General features: G+C 46.3%; 1 protein-coding gene across 3 annotated transcripts in view; it reads left to right on the top strand.

Moving 5' to 3' along the window:
• The window catches only part of PLEKHO1 (pleckstrin homology domain containing O1), a 28,900-nt gene extending 12,127 nt beyond the window's left edge, over positions 1-16,773 (top strand). For 2 of the 3 annotated variants that reach the window (XM_009689586.2, XM_009689587.2), the window contains exons 3-6: positions 2,968-3,108; positions 4,579-4,683; positions 7,025-7,126; positions 7,636-9,742. In XM_009689586.2, the coding sequence (XP_009687881.1) occupies positions 2,968-3,108; positions 4,579-4,683; positions 7,025-7,126; positions 7,636-8,397 (1,110 nt within the window). In that variant the 3' untranslated portion in view covers positions 8,398-9,742. Of the gene's footprint in view, positions 1-2,967; positions 3,109-4,578; positions 4,684-7,024; positions 7,127-7,635; positions 9,743-15,646 lie in introns of those variants that run through there. The other variant, XM_068922161.1, reaches the window with a different exon arrangement.
• Positions 16,774-18,246: the final 1,473 nt, after the last annotated feature.

The raw sequence follows: 18,246 nt of genomic DNA, 5'->3' as shown, positions 1-18,246 counted from the left end.
GGCAAGGCCCCTTGTGAGACTCGACCGTGATCCTTCTCATATCTTGTGAAATCGCTGCCATTACATCACTGCTATGGAGCCCATTTGAGGCTGATGCTGAGACCTCTTCATACCATGCTGGCAGAACAAAGCCATCTTCAGACGACTATAAATTACAGCCCCATTCACTTTATGACCTCATTATGCTATCAAGGCTGTGTACAAGAGGGAATTAATTCCAAGTGAGCACAAACCTACCTTTCCCCCCAGGCTTCAGCTCTGGCTGAAGGGCAGACGTACCCTTAGGCACCTAAGTCACTTAGGCCCACATCCTTAATGGTATTCAGGCATCTACCCACCCCCACAAAGTACCTTTGAGCTGGTGCTACCTTGTCTGAAACTCGAACAGAAATGAGACCCAACATCGTTCCTTCATGCAAATAGATATGCTTACTCTTAATCAGGGATACATTTTATAACTAGTCAATGCACGTATGTGCCATGGTTTGATGGCAGGAGCATCATACTGTCTATGCACCAGGGTCTCTAGTAACCCGTCCCTCTTTCTGTGCATGCGTGCATGTCTGTATGTAGACGAGAGAGAGGTCTTATAGTTAAAGCCCTGGCGCTTGTTAATCCAAGCCTTTTAAAGGAATAGTTACACCTTAAGGACGTTTATCTGAACCAGTTACCCACCTCCTTTCTGCATACCCCTGTGGCTGTTCCTAGAGGCAAGATATTTCAGTCCCAGCTCCCATGAGTTCATGATACAGACTCTCTGTGTCTGAGAAAGGAAGAAGGGCTGGGGAAGTCCCAGTGACCTACATGAGCAAACATCTGGAGTAAGGACTTCTGCCTCAGCCACTGTGTCACAGCTGGGGGCTCAGATGGGATCAGCTTTTCCTGTTGCAAATGAATAGGGCTGAATTCAGCCAAGATTCTTGGAAAGAGGTGGATTGTAGGATAGTACTGAGGAGAGATAAAAGCCGATTAGGAATACACAGGGGGGATATATAGACATGGATGTGTGCGTGTGCACAAGAGGCTTCTGTGTTTGTTCATAGAATAGCTGCCCATGCACAGTGGCTTTTGCTTTGAGAAAAAAATAAGCAGTAGCTTCTGGGGCTTTAAGAACAGGTATGTACCATGATTGCACCCTAGTGCAGGGATAGAAGGGGGAAGGGAAGAGAGGGAACTGCAGTCCTTATACAAGGTCAGATCATCAGTTCATCTGTGTCTCTGGTTAGAAAGCTGGTTACAGCATTTTGGTGACACTTTTGCTTAAGTTCTATGGAGAAGTCATAGGAAATATTTTCAGTGGTCCCCACTTTCAAGTCCTTTCAAGAAATCCGAGATTTAAGAACTCAGCACTGTCTGCCTTTCTGGCACCTAAGTTAATCAAACTCCATTGCAAATCCCAGCCTATAATGACCCAGGTTGGAGGCAGATTAAGCACCGATTGACATGGATTTGAGCCTGCTACAGTTCTGTCCTTAGTGCATATTGGAAACCAAGTTCTCCCCCATCCCAGTTACCTATATTCCTTGTGCTTACCATGGAAGTAGTAGGGCTGCCCGGCCATATGAGCGGGGTGTGAGGCTAGCACACTAAAGATAACAGTGAAAAGGAAGGCTGTATAAAAACTAGATGGGGCCAGGCAGGAGACAGGCTGCAGGTTCTCTTCTCCACTCCAAGTGTCCCCTGAGTGAGGACACCTTCAGGTTAGTGCCCCCTGCCAGACTCCTATCAAGATCCCTCCCTGGCTTCCTCCCCAGCTCAGCCACCGACCTCATGACCCTGTGCAGGTTACATCTTTAATCTACGCCTCTGTAATACTTATCTATAGCTGTGTGTGCCTGTCACACCACATCTAATAGAGGAAGCGTTGGGGAATGGAGGTGGAAGAGGAGAGATTTCTTAAAAGCTGTGAAATGGCCGATGGTGACTGTATAAAAGCCAAGAAGCGTTTCTGTCAGTGAGAATTAAACCCTAGCATTCTTCCTTCTTGAAAACTTTTGTGAATCACCCGGTTGCTGAAGGTCTCCAGGGGCCTGGCTAGCCACCCAGCAGTGAAAGCCCAGCAACCAGGCTGCCAAAACCTGTGGTCTCAGCAGTCACTGGTGCCTTGATCAAGTCTGCTCATGCCCTCTTCGCAGTGGATGAGACTCAGCAGCAGGGGAGTGCGGCACATTCATCGTGTCAGTAATCTGGAACTGGATGTGCTTCATCCACCCCCCAAATCAGCTGTCAGCACAGGCTTCAGTAATACCGTCAGGTTAAAAATAGGAAGTGCTAATCTTTATCCCTCAAACTTTTGTTGTACTGTCTCCAGAAAAGCAACAAGCACTAATACGATTGCCCTTTGTAATCAGCAGATGAAAGCACACCTCCTCCCACAGTCTCCTGCCTCTGCATGAACCTCCTCCTAGCAGACAAGGTCCTCTCCTTCCTGCTGGTGTAAATCCTATTTATTTGGAGGGCCCATAAATATAGAGGGAAAAGTCAGCTCACACCTGCATGTCAGTTCAGCCCAGCCCCAGTAACCTTGGAGGTGGCAGAGGCAGTTAATTGACTAGCCTAGGATTCCCAAAGGAATCTGTAGCAAAGCAGGAACTGACCTAGGAGATTGTGATTTTCAAGTTATCTTTCTAAATATGTCCCCCTCATTCCAGAAGGGACTCAAGTCAAAGCTATCTTGTAGAAAACCTCAGCTTCTCCCTCTCAAAATCAAGTGTAGCATAATAATAGCACTGTTGTTACAGTTGCTATTATTGTACTTGTGCCTTTGGTGGAAGACTCTTGCACAATATCTCAATGACCACATAACACACCAGAGGCTCCACCACACATTCAGTATATGCAAACTCCCTATACAGCCAACGGTTCCAGCCAGGCATCCCACCAGCTTGGAGCAGCAACCCTGTTACTGACTGTCTGTAGCCCCTCTGTCAGACATTTGCAAGGTTGTAATTTTGTTTTGTTTTGCAGGTGAAAGATGAAAAAAACATGCAGGAAATGTTTGACCTGAGCGACTATGAGAAATGCGAAGAGCTCAGGAAGTCCAAAAGCAGAAGTAAAAAGAACCACAGCAAATTTACTCTTGCCCACTCCAGACAGCCTGGAAACACGGTACGCTCTGCTCTCGAGCACGTGGTCGCCCCCAGAAAGCCAATAGCTGTTGGAGCCTTTCTTGGTGTTCTGCTTTAGGCCTGTCACGAGCTATTGGACTTGACGCAATAATTGAGGGGTGAAACTGGACAGCCTGAGTTGTCTAGGAGTCCAGATCATGTCTCTTGGTTTAATATATATGAATCTCTATTTACCGCAGCAGGAGTGATTGCAACAGTGAGGGCTGGACAGAGAAGCAGGTTTTCTGCTGGGAGGGGATTCAGGTCTCTGGTATACTAGCTAAATAAGACCAAGTATTTGGGTTTGGATCCATTCAGCTCAGAGTACTCTGACTTCAGGACAAGAAAGATATTAGAACATTTGTCAGGAGCAAGGCTAGAGCAATTTTAGTGCTGCCACTCCCAACAGCTGTGGTTTAGCTGACTGGACTTGTTTATTCACGGGGGACGCCAGGGAGGGAGGGATGCTGATGCTCCTTAGTTTTACTGCCCAGGCTCAGGCAGCATCAAAAAAGGCTGCAAGCAAATTTGTCCCAAGAATAGTTCCTGCCCAGCAGCAAGCTAAAAAGTGCCAGAGCCAGATCACTGCTACTGAGGATAGGGACTGTCCAGGTGGTGTCAGCTGCCACTGCGGACAGTCTCTAGCTAGCAGCAGTATTTGACACACATGCGCACACCTACAGGCATGCACATGAACTGGATTTACACTCTTCACTCTGGCTTGACCAAGCTTTCCTACCCTGCACTTTGCTAAGTAACCTATAACAACATAGAAATGCAAAAAGGGAAGAGAGCAGGGGAAAACAGACAGCAGCTACACTGTCCCCAAGCACCCTGAGCAAGGGAGGCAACTGAACAAAATGCTGAGGTGCCAAAACTACAGAGTATCTGGTTCAAAAAACTAAGGATCCTGGACCATATTTTCAAAATTGCTCTGCCCTCAGTGTGCATCTGACACATCAAGGTATGAAAAATCTAGCTCCTTCTGTGGGTGCCTACTCTATGTGCTTGTCTAACTCCAGACTCTGTCAAAGTCTGAGGTGGCAGTAGATATATCACATGTGAGCAGCAGATGCACAGAACGGCTGCCTCATTGTTTGATGAGGGCAAAATCTAGGATAGTGTGTGGGAAGACAGAGAAGGGGAAGGAGGAACTGCAGCCACGAGGGAAGTAAATTTGGTACACAGCTTTTTGTTTGAAAAGCTGTCTACTGGGAGGAATCATGGTCGGCTTTGCAAAGGCCTGCCGAGAAGCAGAGAGGCCAGGTGCAATGTGTGTGGTAGACCAGTGCTGTTTTGCATGACTGGAGGATCAGGTCTGCTCTGCCTTTTCCCGCAAAGGGAAGCCAGCTGTAAAGGCCCTGTAGCTTTGCTGTGGGCAGGGACAGCGTGAAAGGGTTTAGTCTCTGTATGGGTTTAGTCTCTGTATGGGTTTAGTCACTGGCACTGACCATAATTCCCTCTTTTGTAGGCACCAAACCTGATCTTCCTGGCTGTGAGTCCAGAAGAGAAAGAGTCCTGGATTAATGCCCTCAACTCGGCAATCACACGCGCTAAAAACCGCATCCTAGATGAGGTGAGCTCTGAGGGCTGGACCCAGACTCCATTGCCTCAACTGCAGTCTCGGGTGAACATTTTAGACTGCAGGAGATAGAAGCAGCCCCTGCAACTTTCTCCATTTCCTTTTTAAAAGGAGTACAAAGCCATTGAGCTTTTACAGACTGCAGGCAGAACACAGCCATCACCACTTACCGGGAATAGTCCGATTCCCCCAGCCAGGAGATCAATATGCAGCAATGACTGCAAAGCAATGGCACAGGGCAGTTCCGGCACAGCCAAGTAAGGTGCCTTCACTTTGGAGCCCAGCCTTGCCTTGCACAGGGATGGTGGGACTATGTTTTGAATGGTTTGGCAGGGCTTTTGAGAGTCTTTCCTCCCATTCGCTGGCTCCTGGGTGAACACACAGTGTGCGCTTGTTTAAAAAGGAGATTTAAGTAGTGGAACTGAATTAAGGAATTAACTGAAAAACAATATAGTCCTATGCTATCTTCAGAGCAGCCTAATAGCATGGTACCATCTGTCCAACCCACCGCAGTCCATATTCATCCTACCCATCCTTCTCCTCTGTGAATCACTCTCTACAAGAAAGATGGAGAACCAAATTCTTATTTATCTTATGCATGTTTCCAGCGCTTTAGTGGAAGGAAAGGGGTTTCCTGTACATTTAAACATTTCAGATCCCTTTCTATGTTCAGGGGTCAAACCAGAAATCTTTAATCCAGTCTTCTCAGCTCTGTATGACCTTCGTTTAACTCAGAATGGGGCTTTGAGCCCTAAAATGCACGTGTATTTTTGTCAGGACAAGTCAGACTCTCCATTTAGTGAAAAAAATGCAGAGGATCAGACACCAGCCATCAGGATGCTGTGTGATAGCAATAGGAGGACTCTTTGGAACAGCCATAGCTCTGCCTGCAAGAGGACATGTTCAAGCAAAGCTTAAGCTTCTACCACTTCCAAAGTGGCAGCATTATTACTGCATGAGACCTCCCAAGTAGCTATCACAATTATACAAAACAGTTTCTGCTGGAAAAAAAATAAAGCAATATCAGTTCAACCCCTTCCTGGAGACAAGGTCTACATTTATAACCACAACTAGAGCTGTCAGAGGCCAAGTTTAGATCAGTGCAAGCATCCCCATGTAGTTTGTTGCGGCTTGAAGGAGAACTCCTTTGAGATGGCTATGTCCCTTGCTACCAGAGCAGCAGTTTGAAAAAGCATTTCAACACTGTTTCACATTAATGCCATCTTGCCACCTATTTTTCAGTTTACACTTGTATCTCAGATCTAGCTCGTCCACATTCAACTTACTGCAACACAGGCAGCCCACTGCTGTGATGCTGTTTGCTCTCATGGATGGCAACACAGAACCTGTAATGAAGGATAACTAAGGTCAGACCTTAGAGGAAAAGCTTTATAGCAAAGAGCAGCATAACAAAGCAACCATGTGGATTGCTTGATGAATAGTCTTTGTTACTGCACTCTTTTCAAATAGATTCAACAGATAAACGTCAGGAACGACTTAAGTAGATCTGATCCCATCAAGGTACAGAGGGGACAGACCAGGGAAACTCTCCAAGACCTTCCAGACCTCTAAAGCTCTGACAGAGACCTGGAATTCCACACCCTATTCCCAGGTGGCTCTACAGCTCTGCAAATCTCCTTCCAGTGGAAGGTCACCTCACGTGCATTCTTGTGAACACCTAGATCAGTGAATCTCAGCTACAAGTCTTGGGCCACTGATGACCCTCACAACCACCAAACCTAGCAGTTCTGCGTGTGCCAGGGCATGCTTTCTAGGGAGAGAGTTATGGACTGTGGCCGTCCAGTAACACCAACCGGTCAGGTCATGCTCCCAGGCACGACCCTAGCATGGCTCTGCAGCCAAAGGAGTCCAGTGAGTTAGCACACAGGGAACAGATTGCCCTCACCGTGCCAGCTCAATGCTAGGTTTGGTTCAGATATTTATCACAACTCTCCTCCTGTTCAGCAAACATTTGCACTACAGAATTTTGCTACCAATGCAATTATTTCACAGCGCAAAGCTATTTTCATTTGTGGGCTGCTATAGTTGCCAGCAGCAAATTGCAAATGCTGTATTTGAGTGCGGGATTCACTGTTTGCAACCCAAGCTTCTGCCCAGTTAGGGTTCCTGCTTGACAATCTTCGGCAAACGATCCTGGTCCATAGGTATGTGGGGAAGTTCACCCTCAGGTTCATGGGCAGGTCACAAGAGAAAGGGAAACCTGGAGGAATACATGATCTGCCACAATGCATCTGGCTGACAATAGCTACAGAAACTAGGAACGGCTCATATTTCCCATACTCCAGGCACTCACTAGCCTTTGCCGCCACTTTAGGTGACTGTTGAAGAGGACAGCTACCTTGCTCACCCAACACGTGACAGAGCAAAAATACAGCACTCCCGACGCCCTCCAACACGGGGACATTTGATGGCTGTGGTATGTATAATGAATTTCAGGCACCTGTTTGGGTAAAATTCCCTTTTATCTATTTCATTTATAAGTAGGTAAGAAGATCTGGCATTTTTGAGCTCTGGCCTGAACTGAAAATTGCCATGTGACTCAGGGCTCTCCTGGGGCATCAGATCTAGTCCTGCATTCTTGTAGACCATTGCATTGTGGAACCCCTTTTGTAAAGTGATATTTTGCTATCATTGATGCCCGTTTTCCTGATGCTGAAAACAAAATGCTCCTTCTTCCTGAGGAATTGAATCGTGGGTTAGCACAGATGACTTGTCCAGGGCCATGCAGCTGATCTGTATCTCAGCTAGAAACATGAACCCCAGCACTCCTGGGCCTCTCTCATTAGGTCACACTTGCTATTATTCCCGGTCCATCTTTGTACCCAAGCACAGCTGACGCATATGTTCAGTATAAGAGACACTCAAAAGTAGTGTGCAACCATGCCTGGTCCTGTGACAACACAGATCTTTTTCTTGTTTCTTTAGGCATCTACCTCAACCTCTGATGGCATGCTGACACTTGACCTGATCCAGGAGGAAGACGCCTCTCCAGAGGATCACAGCACTTGTGAGGAGAGCTTCCGGGTGGACCTGGATAAGTCAGTGGCTCATCTTACTGCTGGCCGGCACCGCTCCGATTCAGAGAATGTCAAGTCAGAGAAAGGCCGGACAGGGAGCCTCCCGAGACGGGAGGTGACCTCATGGGACAGATCAGGGCAGCGCAACGACTCCTTTGACAAAGGGACCATGTACACTCCACAGGTCCCCAAAAAGCTCTCGTTCTCAGAAAAGAACAAATGTGCCTCCATGGAAGAAATCCTGTCTCGACGGGACTCTTCCACGCACCGGGCAGTGCTGAGGAGGGGATTGGAGGCTCAGTTTGCCTCAGCAGAACCAGAACAGCTGTCCCGGATACAAGAACTGGTTGCACTAAAACTGGAAAAAACTCAGGAACTGCTGACAGAGGTGAAGGGCTATGGGGAAGGCAAGAGAAAGACCAAGGATTCCAACACCAGCACCACCACCACCACCTCTTCATCCTCATCAACTTCCAAGTCAGACTCTGAAAGGATCCTGCAGGAATCGGAGAGGTTGCTGGGGGAGGCTTCCTCCACCTGGAGCCAAGCCAAGAGGGTGTTGCAGGAGATCAAAGAGTTGAGGGACCTGTACAAACAGTTCGAACTGCAGCAGTCGGACTCGAAACCCAAACAGAGCTCACAGTCTCAGTACAGGAAGAGCATGATGTGAAGGCAAGCCTTGGGATTGGGAGGGAGGGACATGGGAGGGTGGCCATTTGGTCTTTTTTTTTTTTTAATTATTTACAGTGTTCAAAAGAGTAAAATGGTGCCTGTTCTCACCCAAATTTACTCCTCAAAGCTTGAACCTTTTCTTTCCTCCATCTCATCCCCTGATGAAACAACCCTGTGTTCCAATAAATTGTTTCAGTTTATACCTCCTTTTTTAAAAAGTACCCTTTGAACTGTGTGCCCCCAGCTTCTGTCATGCTTGGAGGACAGAAGAAAGCACCAGTTCCTAGAAAGTGCCCCTGCATGCCTGCAGCAGCACGTGCATAACTATAGGGACAGATGCTCCTGCGCTGTATAAGCCCTGGCTTTGCTGCTCTAAACTCCGAGCTGTATCCTGCATTACAGCTGCCTGACCAAGAGTGTTGTCTTGTTCGCTCACCATCCTCTTGGAAATAAAACAGTTATCCGTCCCAGCCAATGCTTGGAAGTCCCCGTTATCCAGGAACTGTCTTGAAGATGCTTGGAAGTTCAGGCTGACCTCAAGCTTTATGCGAGTCAGAGGCACTCACCGGACTGCAGCTAGCCAGGCTCTGTCCTGGCACAGGTCCCTTTTGTGAACTCCAGGGCTGGCAGCTGTTACTCTTGTGGTACATACACAGCCCTCCAGAAGGAGGGCAACAGGTATGCAATCTGTGTTCAAACTAACCCTATCTGTCCACTGATGCTTTATGGAAACCCCCAGCCCTGTGCAATGGGAGTTAGCGGCCATATGTCTTCCTTTCTGTGCAAATAGAGGATCAAAGCCTTGAATCTATCAGACAGCTGATATGGGTTGTTTTGGTGGGGGGAGGGAGGTGTTTTTTCTGGCTTTTCCATTTTCATTCCATTTCCCTCCGCCCCTTTTCTTTGAGCTGGAGGGAAATGGAAAAATCAGGGTTGTTTGCGAGGGGCAGCAGGAAACCAAGAGCCAAAGTAGTTTTAGTGGGTTTGAGTCTGGGGTCTCATGCATGCACACACTTTGTTTTTGCCAGTCTGACTGCAAGAGACAGTCCTTGTTGCTACCCTAAGATCAGAACCAGCCCCACTGAAACGAAAGCTGAGCCTGCAAGGGAGCTCAAATACCCTTATCTTGGTGATGCCAAGCACTTTGCTAAATAGGTGGCTCAGTTTTCATGCCTTTAAGCAGAAGGACAAGAGAGGAGGATGTTAAGATGTCTCACAGGTCTTAAAGTACACCAATGTGGTAACATCCTTTTTTTTTTTTTTCAAAGAAACCTAATTCCCTTGCCTACATTGCAAATAATCCATGAAAATATTAAAACCAACAGAGTTATTTCCTGGTTGCAGTTGGTGTTGTCTATTTTCTTTTAATGCTTGACCTTCCTTGGAAAGGAGATTGGTTATTTTTGCCTGTGTCTGGTTAGCTTTACTATTCAGGCTCATGCTGTTGATGTATAGTTGCCAGTGCTGCAAAAAAAGAGCACTTCTGTATTTTTTTAATTAGTCCTTTTCCCACTTTCCTGTTAGAATTACTAGCAGAAATATTACTGTTGGCACCAGGTTCCTGAGGACCTCATGATTTACAAACCTCAAACCCGGCCCTTGCAACCATCTTTTACTTGCTCCTGACTCTGGAACAGCTCGTTGCCCATGCTTAAAGGACAATTTTTAAAAAGGTATCACTGCTTTATTTCCGCTCCTGTCATAGAGCTGCACAGTACTGTTGTCCAGCGTGGATATTTCACCTTTCCAGTATTTTAGTTCTTTTAATTTTTTTTCTTACCTTTTCTTTCACTTGAAGGATCTGCTGTGAGTATGTCAGAGGAAAAAATATAATCCCTAAAAGAGATTTAAAAAGAATGCATATGTGAGCCAGTCTGATAACACCCTTCCCATTCAGCTGTCTTTGATCAAAAGAAAAACATGAAAAATATGCAAATAATTTCCAGATGTGATGATCAGCATTAAAATTAGCCTTGTTTTCTAAACAGAAAAGCTAGTCTAGAAAGCTGGATGTTCTAATTACTTTGGATTGGGATGGATGTGTGTTGTGACTGGCCTTCAGATGCCAGGCCCTGGCTTGATGTCAAAATATAAGCATAAAAATACACCTGATTCTGACTGTACAGGGGTCATTACATGCTCCTAAATCTTTCTTAAGCAACAAGGTAAGATGAAAACTGATTGGAAACTTTCAGAATTTGTTCCCATCAGAAAGCATTATTCCTAGCATGGCCTGGGGGAAAGGAGCATCTGAGGAAGAAAAAAATAATGACTTTTTGGAGTAGAAAACCTATATTTTTTCACTTGGGAATATTCTTGTATTATACAAAATTTGGATTTTTTTAAAAAAAAAGCTCTCCCATCTAAACAAAACATTTTGGTTTACCAATCTCCTCCCCCCCCCCCCCCCGCTTAAGAAGCCTGATTTTTCTCCCTCCATGGACAATTTTTAAATTGTTTTCACTCAAAACAAAATTAAACTCAAATTATAGACTTCCTCATGAGGCAAAAATACCAAGTTCCAAGTAGGTCTGATCACCAAGCTGTGAAAACGCCAACCCTGGACTCAGCCTCTGCACTGCCAAGCACTTTATGTCACTAGGTAGCGGCTAGGAGTCCAAGTCATGCACCTGAGCCAGAGCAGAGGGTACTAGGGTACTGTATATTATTACTTTACGACAGTTATAAATTTATTCATAAATTAGTAGCCTCTGGCCCTAGCTGCTGTACAAACCCAGGACAGAAAGCTCTCCCTCTCTCCCAAATGGACTCTAATTTTGTCCTCCTTTCCTTCGTTTATTTATTTATTTTAATTTTTGCAAAGTTTGCCCCTCTGTCAATTCTACTTCTGGGATCGGAGACAAAAAGCCAATTATGAGCAAGAATGGCATGTGTAGGGAAAACATGCCAGTCACGTTAGTGCCGCTGTTCCTTCCCTTCTCGAGCACAGCTTCCTGAGTGGAAAACAAATGGAGAAGTTGTGGCTGAGACTGCTTGTAGGGGAATGTTCCTGAGGGCAGGAAGTAGTGGGTTGAGCCCGTTTCCTCTCTCGCAGCCGGTGTCACCAAAGGAAGGGGATTGTTCTTGAATTGCCACTGGAACCTCTACAAAGGCTTCCAGCAGCTTTTTTGAGAGAGAAAGAGAGACACAAGAGGGTTCGAGAACCTGTTCGTTTTTATCAAGTCACTCACACCGAAACATGCCTGAACACTAAAATGCCACAGAGCAATTCAGTGATAGCCAGAGATTTCCGTTCTCTAAGGCCCAGCCTGTGGCTGCCTCCTCACCAGGGCCACAGACGTAACTCCGGCAGTCCAGAGGCAGCCGTTCACCCTCGCTTCCATCAAGGCCCAGAAAATCAAGCACAGAAAACTTGAGCCTCAGACCAGCAGGCCCTTGGGAGGACTCTTTGCAACCTGAGACAACCTCCCAGTCATCTCTGAGGCATTAAGCTTGAGAGCTGCAGCAGAAATCTCAGCTTCCCAAGTTCCTTGGAGCTTTGCTATCCCTTTCCAAAAGCCTCTCAGAACTGCCCTGGGCATTGGGCAGCAATTTTTCAGGAAGGGCAAATGTTAACATGTGAATCAAACAACTCTGAAAAAGCAAGCCGTTTCTTTATACCTACTCCCTACACTATAGAATCAAGGGCAGAGACTGCCAGGAAGCTGAGAGCTTTCAAATTTTGTTTTCCTGCCTACCTGGTACTTATACCTTCCCCATTGTCTCCTCTCCCCTTGCTGCCCCTGCCCCAGGTGCACTACAGGGGAAGCGTCCTCACGGATGGCCCCAGCTGCCTGCACTCCTTGGGGCCCTTTACCTGGCCGTACCCCTGCGTTTGGCAGGTGGTTGCGCCACGAATAACTCCGTAGACATGGTGGCTCAGCAGGCACACCCCAAGGGAGCATGTGCCTGGGGTGCTTCACAGCTCAGCGAAGAAAAATTTGCAAGGGAAGCAGTCTTACTTCAAACATGAGTATATCACTTAAAAGAAAAAAAAAGCAATTCAAGAATTTTAAGAGAAAGATTTCTTTCTGCTTTATGCAGCATATGCCTGAGCCTGGAGGGAATTTCAAAGTTAAGGAAAGCCTGTCCTCCAAGAAGGACTACACTTGACACGACCCCACGGAAGGGCAGGCAGATGGCCCCGGCAGTGCTGAGCGCAGCACGGCGGCAGCCACAGGAGCTGGCAGGCTGGCTCTCCAGGGAACAAGCATCTGCTCTTACAGCGAGGACTAGGCCTTGCAGACCAGTCTATTTGCAACACCCATATTTGGTATCACTGAAAGAACCAGAATGAAAAGCCTGAATTCCCTGCATACTAGACAGAGTTGGCATGTAAATCAGAGCAAGCTGAATGCCTGAAGTAGATGGTGCAAGAACAGCTATAAATGTAAAACAGGAATTGGTATCTTAAGATTGCTGACTGCCTTGACTTCTGTGTGCACCCGGGGGAGGTGGGGGCTGTACTGTCGGCCTAAAACAGAAGCCAGGGATTAAGGTGTTGAGCTGTGTAGAGACTGGAGAATCCTTTTCACAGAGGAAATTTCCAGATTGGCTTTATTCCAGAAGATCATTCCCAGCTTCTCCTTGAGGGACATTTCCAAAAGCTTTTCATTTTGATTTCTGACTTTCTTCCCTTTCAGCTGTCAGCTACAATATTATGCAAACATTTACAATGAGAAAACCTTAACAATGAAATGGCAAATCCACTCGGAGCACTGAGCATTTCAGCACTCTCAGAACTGTTCCCTTTCTCCTCCTCAGTTTTCCCCTGTGAAGTCCATTAGTTCAGCACCACATTGGGGTTTCAGAGGAACCCTGGATGCCAATGGAGTTGTTCCCCTGAAACGACTCCCAGCAGCTTCAGTAAAAAGGAATAAGACTGCCTGTTTGCTCCTTGCCGTCATACTCTTCAGCATTTCTCAGTTCCCTTTTACAGTTCAGTAACTACCGGCTTCCAAAGCTCTTCCAGTCTCGCTCTCCGCTCAGAAGGGCAGTGGGAGAGGAGGGAGGAACTATGTGATCAACCAGGAACTCAATCTGTGTTTGTCAAGGTCAGGTTTCCTTGAAAACCCCCACGTGGACCTTCCCCTGGTGGTCTTGCCACTAGGAGAGCTGTCTGGTATCAGAAAACAAGCAGAAAGGGAGCAAGGCCGTGCTGTGCAGAGATACGGCCAGGTCCCGAAGGCAAGGTGGCTGCACCCACTGCTCAGTAACTCAATGCACTGCTGGGTTAAGCTGTTTCCAGTCCTAGAGTAGCGCATTTGGTGCTAGGTTAGAGAAACAGGGTCTAGAAAACAGTAGGGGATTTTTTAGTTGAGTTTTTGCTTTGTGCCTGAACGTTTTGCTCAGCCCAGAGCACAGTACACACTGAGTGGAAGCTGTTTCCCAGAGCACCCGTGCCAGACATACTTGTTTCTCAGGTGTTAAAACTTCAAGCATGATTTAAGACTTGCCAAATCCCCCCTCCCCAAATCTGAGTTTCCTTCTTTCAGCATAGCTGTAATGTACTAAGGAACCTGCCCCGATCCAACTCTGGAATATTTTTAAACAAGCTTGCATCTAGTTACCTGCTCTTAAATAAGTTTCCTTCATCCCACTGGAGGGAAACAGTTCACAACTTCCCTCTTAAATATATTCCTGTCCCTCCAAAAATGTCAGAAACCTCCTCTTAAACAAGGAAATCTTTCACCCAATTTTAGCTTCCATAATTACCACTGTTTAGTAAGTAGCAAAGATTTACTAAGAACAGGGCACTGGAGCCCCTAATTGGAGACATGCTGCAGAGCTATGCTCAAAGGCATGCGAAGGGAAGGCCAGCAGAGTATTTGCTATGATTTGCATCACAAATTCCCCTCTGCCTCCTCATACACACCATCCAGCCCTGCAGGGATGAACGTGCAAATACCAGGCAGGCAGTAAACAAGACATCAGCCTTCCTTTCCTCTCTCCCTCAGGGCCCCTTGTCCGAGGAATTTCACCTCACCTTCACATCTAGGCACTGAAAAGAGACTATATTAACTTCCCAACCCACCTGCCCTTCCTCACCCACTACACTGGCACTGAATTTCAATGGGCAAAGCTGGGAGGAAGCCTAGGGCCCCTACCCTCCCCTCAGAATAAAAAATGAATGCTTTCCAGAGGACTGGGAGCTGTTTGTATCCAAGCTGCAAGAACCAGAGTGAACAAAAGGCCCTAGGAAGCACCAAACAGTGACTATGATGTAAATGGGTAAAGTTGGGGATGATGGGGGTGGGAGAAGGCTTTCGAGACAGTGATAAGAGTCTTAAAAAAAAATGAGAAAAAACAAGCAGGCAACAGCCCTGGAGAAGTGTGCTCTGGGAGACTTTGCAGTGCTTGTTCAAGAAGTGAAGTGCTTGCTTGTACTTGCTCAAGAACGGATGGGAGCATGAAGGGAGGAATGCTGTTCCTGCAATCACTATTTCTTTTCTATGAAAGAAAGAGTGGAGTGCAAGAGGAGCAGAAAAGCCAGTTGTGGGCTAAGAGGCAGCCCCAAGCATCCAGAGTGCTGCAGGTCACTTAAGTTCAGCCACCACAGCAGTTTCAGCAGACTGCTCCTGCTCTGCAAAGCTCCCAGGTTCTCACCTCCTTCACAAATCTTATAGATCTGAGCATGTGCTTAAGCATTTCATTGAATCTCGCTCCTTTGGTGGAGTCTTCAGATTTGTTCTTTATGATGCAATAGTCTGGGTGTGATGCTGAAATATTAGGGCTTTGTGTTACAGCTCAACACATCCAATAACCAATTGCAAATCTTCTGGTAAAAGCAAAGGTCCTTGGGGACACCAGAGCATTAGTTATTTGTTGGAGGGTTTGTTTGGTCTTTAAGTACAGCAGTGCAGGCAGATTAGAGACACGTTGATCTGCCAGCCCAGCCCTACAGCCTGCAAAGAGACGCCGACCTGCTAGGCCAGAGAGACACTTTGCAGCCGTGCGTGACCACAGTCCCACCAACTTCCACAGAGTTGCATTAGTTTCTCCCGTCTGTGAAATTTCTGGGAATGCGTGCATGGGCTGATCAGCATGTGCTGATCCACCCACTGTTTCATTGGCAAGGACTGATGCTGGGATCAGGCAATTGTGGGAAGGAGATTTCTGAAGACTAGGACAACACTTACAATCCATGCTAAAAATACAGCAGCCCTGCACACCTGCCTGGAAATCCCTGTTGTGCAAGCCAATTAGGCTCACTGATCCCAATCTCCTGTCTCCCCTTTTGCTGACAGATCCGAAGTTCCTCCAGCTTTAGCTTTTTATCCGTCACCCAGCAGAGACCAGCTTCAGGAATGCGATCAGAACTTCAAAGCACAAGGAAGCTTATGTATTAGGAAGTGATTCATCGTCCATCTAATCAGATTCCCCAAGACTAACCTCTGTCCAGTTTGCTGTTACCAGAAGAAAGGAACATTCTCCTTTTTCACTCTGCTGGCAGACAACTTATTTTTCTGTATCCAGTACTTGAAGGAATCAGATGCCCCTTTCCTATCTCAGTATCTATTATAATTAAGCCTACATAGCCTTCTCAATCCACTTCTCTATTCTGTGCTATTCACTCCACCCAGGACTCTTGTGCAAACCAAGACAGCACATGGAAATTTGGCCTTGAAGGCTATGATGCCTCATGACTAGAGAGCCACGTGGGTTTCTCCCCTAACTAGTTACTGCTGAGAGGAAAACAAGAGTTTTCAAAGAAGCTAGAAGAGAATTTAAGGTATTGGGGTTTTCTTCCTCAGAACGTCCAAATGGTTTGGGAGTACAAATGCCATTAGAAGGTCAGTCAGGAAGGAATTAATCTCACACACCTTTGGGCATGTAGATTCTTTACAAAGAAATGTTATCTCCCCTGTGTATCTAAACTATTCTAGATGCTTACCTTGTGGATAGATTGATTTCTTTCCATTAACTGTATACAAGTCCAAACAGCTAAAATTAGAGATTACTCCTGTCCATCAGCAAAGTGGGCAATCTCATGTCATATCTCCAACTCATTTAAACTCCTTGGAAAGCCTTTGTTTCCACATATATTGTACAAAGGGACTTTGAAGGTGCTATTTTTTTTTGCCGCAACTGCTCAATAGAACATTTGAAAACATGATAGTGATTTTATTGTTGCTCAGTCTCTCAATTCTTTTTCTTTCAGACTTGTATTTCAGTTTCTCCTTTCCTCTTCTTAAAAAGGGGATTTGGGAGGGGAGGAGTGGAATGGGTTGTTCCTTTTGGAAAAAATCTGCACTGATTTTTATGTAAATTAAACCTTCCATATGTACAGACTCTGGGACATTGCTCCAGTCTGCTGCAGCTCTGTTTACTTTGATTTTAAGGCTGTGATAAAAAAAATTTTTAAATTAAAGGAATATTAAAAAAACAAGAAGTCTTTCTTAATGGGTTTTACATAACTAAAAGAAGTGATGTTCCCAAGACTAATGTCAAGCACCTTTTCATGCTGGTCAACTGGACTCCTCCACAAAAAAACGCTCTCCGTGAAAAAGTTATGTTTCTGACCCAATGAGATGGACTGCAAACTACTGTGAGTTACTCTTTTACACAAGGGTAAGGGCAGTGATCAACAGTCCCCATTATTGCTGCAAGCAGCTCTTGTTAACTATAGGTTGCCCTCGCCAGCAAACTCAAAAGTCACTACTTATAGGTTTTATCAAAGTAGGATTAAGGTGGGAAAGGCATTTAGTTTCAATTTTTAAGTACCAAACCATCTGAGAGGCACATGCAACCTCTGGCACCCTGGATAGCCCCAACCAGATTCTGGCCTCCCCAGTGACTCTCCTCAGTGCTAGGAGCAGCGCTACTGAGTTGAAGCCTTTTGAAAAAAGGCAAGCACAAGCTCTGTTTCTTACTGAAAACTGGCAAAACAGCAGCCTGCGCTGCTCGCTGTTGCATGAAAGGTCACCAGCAGCTGGCAATGCTGCCAGACTTGGTAAGCCCAAGTTACACTGCCCAGCCTTTTCACAGGATTCGGCAAGTCCCTGAGGTTTCTTAGAAGGGACCATGCTTTGGAGACTGGAGAAAAAGGGAACGATCACAAGGGAGGCTACTAGAAGGCAGACCGTAACTGGCAGTTCATTTGAGACTCTGTTTCCTCCCAAAACCTTTGCAGTTAGTTGAAAGCTGGTTTAGCCCAGAAGGGAATGAGAACCTTTCACTTCCAGGTTACGGCCAAAGCCACCTCTTACAAGGTCAGCAGCAAGGGAGAGATTTTAACTTCAGTAAATTTAGGACATGCTGAAGCTTAGGAAAGGTCAGCCACAGAACCAGAGCGCTCTGCTCTGGCAAGTCTCTCATATGTCAGCTTCCTTCCTTCCCTAGCCCTCAGCAGCTATCTTCTTGGCAGAGAAGATTCAGCTAGCTGCTGCTTTATCCAGCAACTGCGGCAGCAGCAAAGCCCCAGGGTGACAGAACTCTGGGCATGCCTGCCCGCTGACTCATTAACTCCCAACAGCTCAGGACCCATACGCTACCAGAAAAGCACCAGATAGCAGCACACTACAGTACCACTGCCTTTATCTACCTTTTATATCACAAGCTCAAGGTCTGGAAATTTCACAGCTCTTAGAATTACATGGTCCCTCCTACATATTTCCTTAATATAGACAATTACATACAGCACCCAGCGCTATGAGAAGCAAGACAAGCTTTTGTCTGCTTTACTCCCTAGGACCTACCTGCTAGATACTCCATCTCTGCTCTCACACACACAAGCCACCAGATCAGGCTCTCCCTGCAAGCATCCACTACTATTGAAAAGGCCCTTCCTGAGGCCCACAGAGAGTTTAAATAACCTTCAGGCGATGCTTGCCTGAACAGCATCGGC

This window comes from Struthio camelus, chromosome 30 (genome assembly GCF_040807025.1).
Source record: "Struthio camelus isolate bStrCam1 chromosome 30, bStrCam1.hap1, whole genome shotgun sequence".
Classification (NCBI taxonomy): Eukaryota; Metazoa; Chordata; class Aves; order Struthioniformes; family Struthionidae; genus Struthio; species Struthio camelus.
This window is presented reverse-complemented; position numbering and strand designations above follow the sequence as displayed.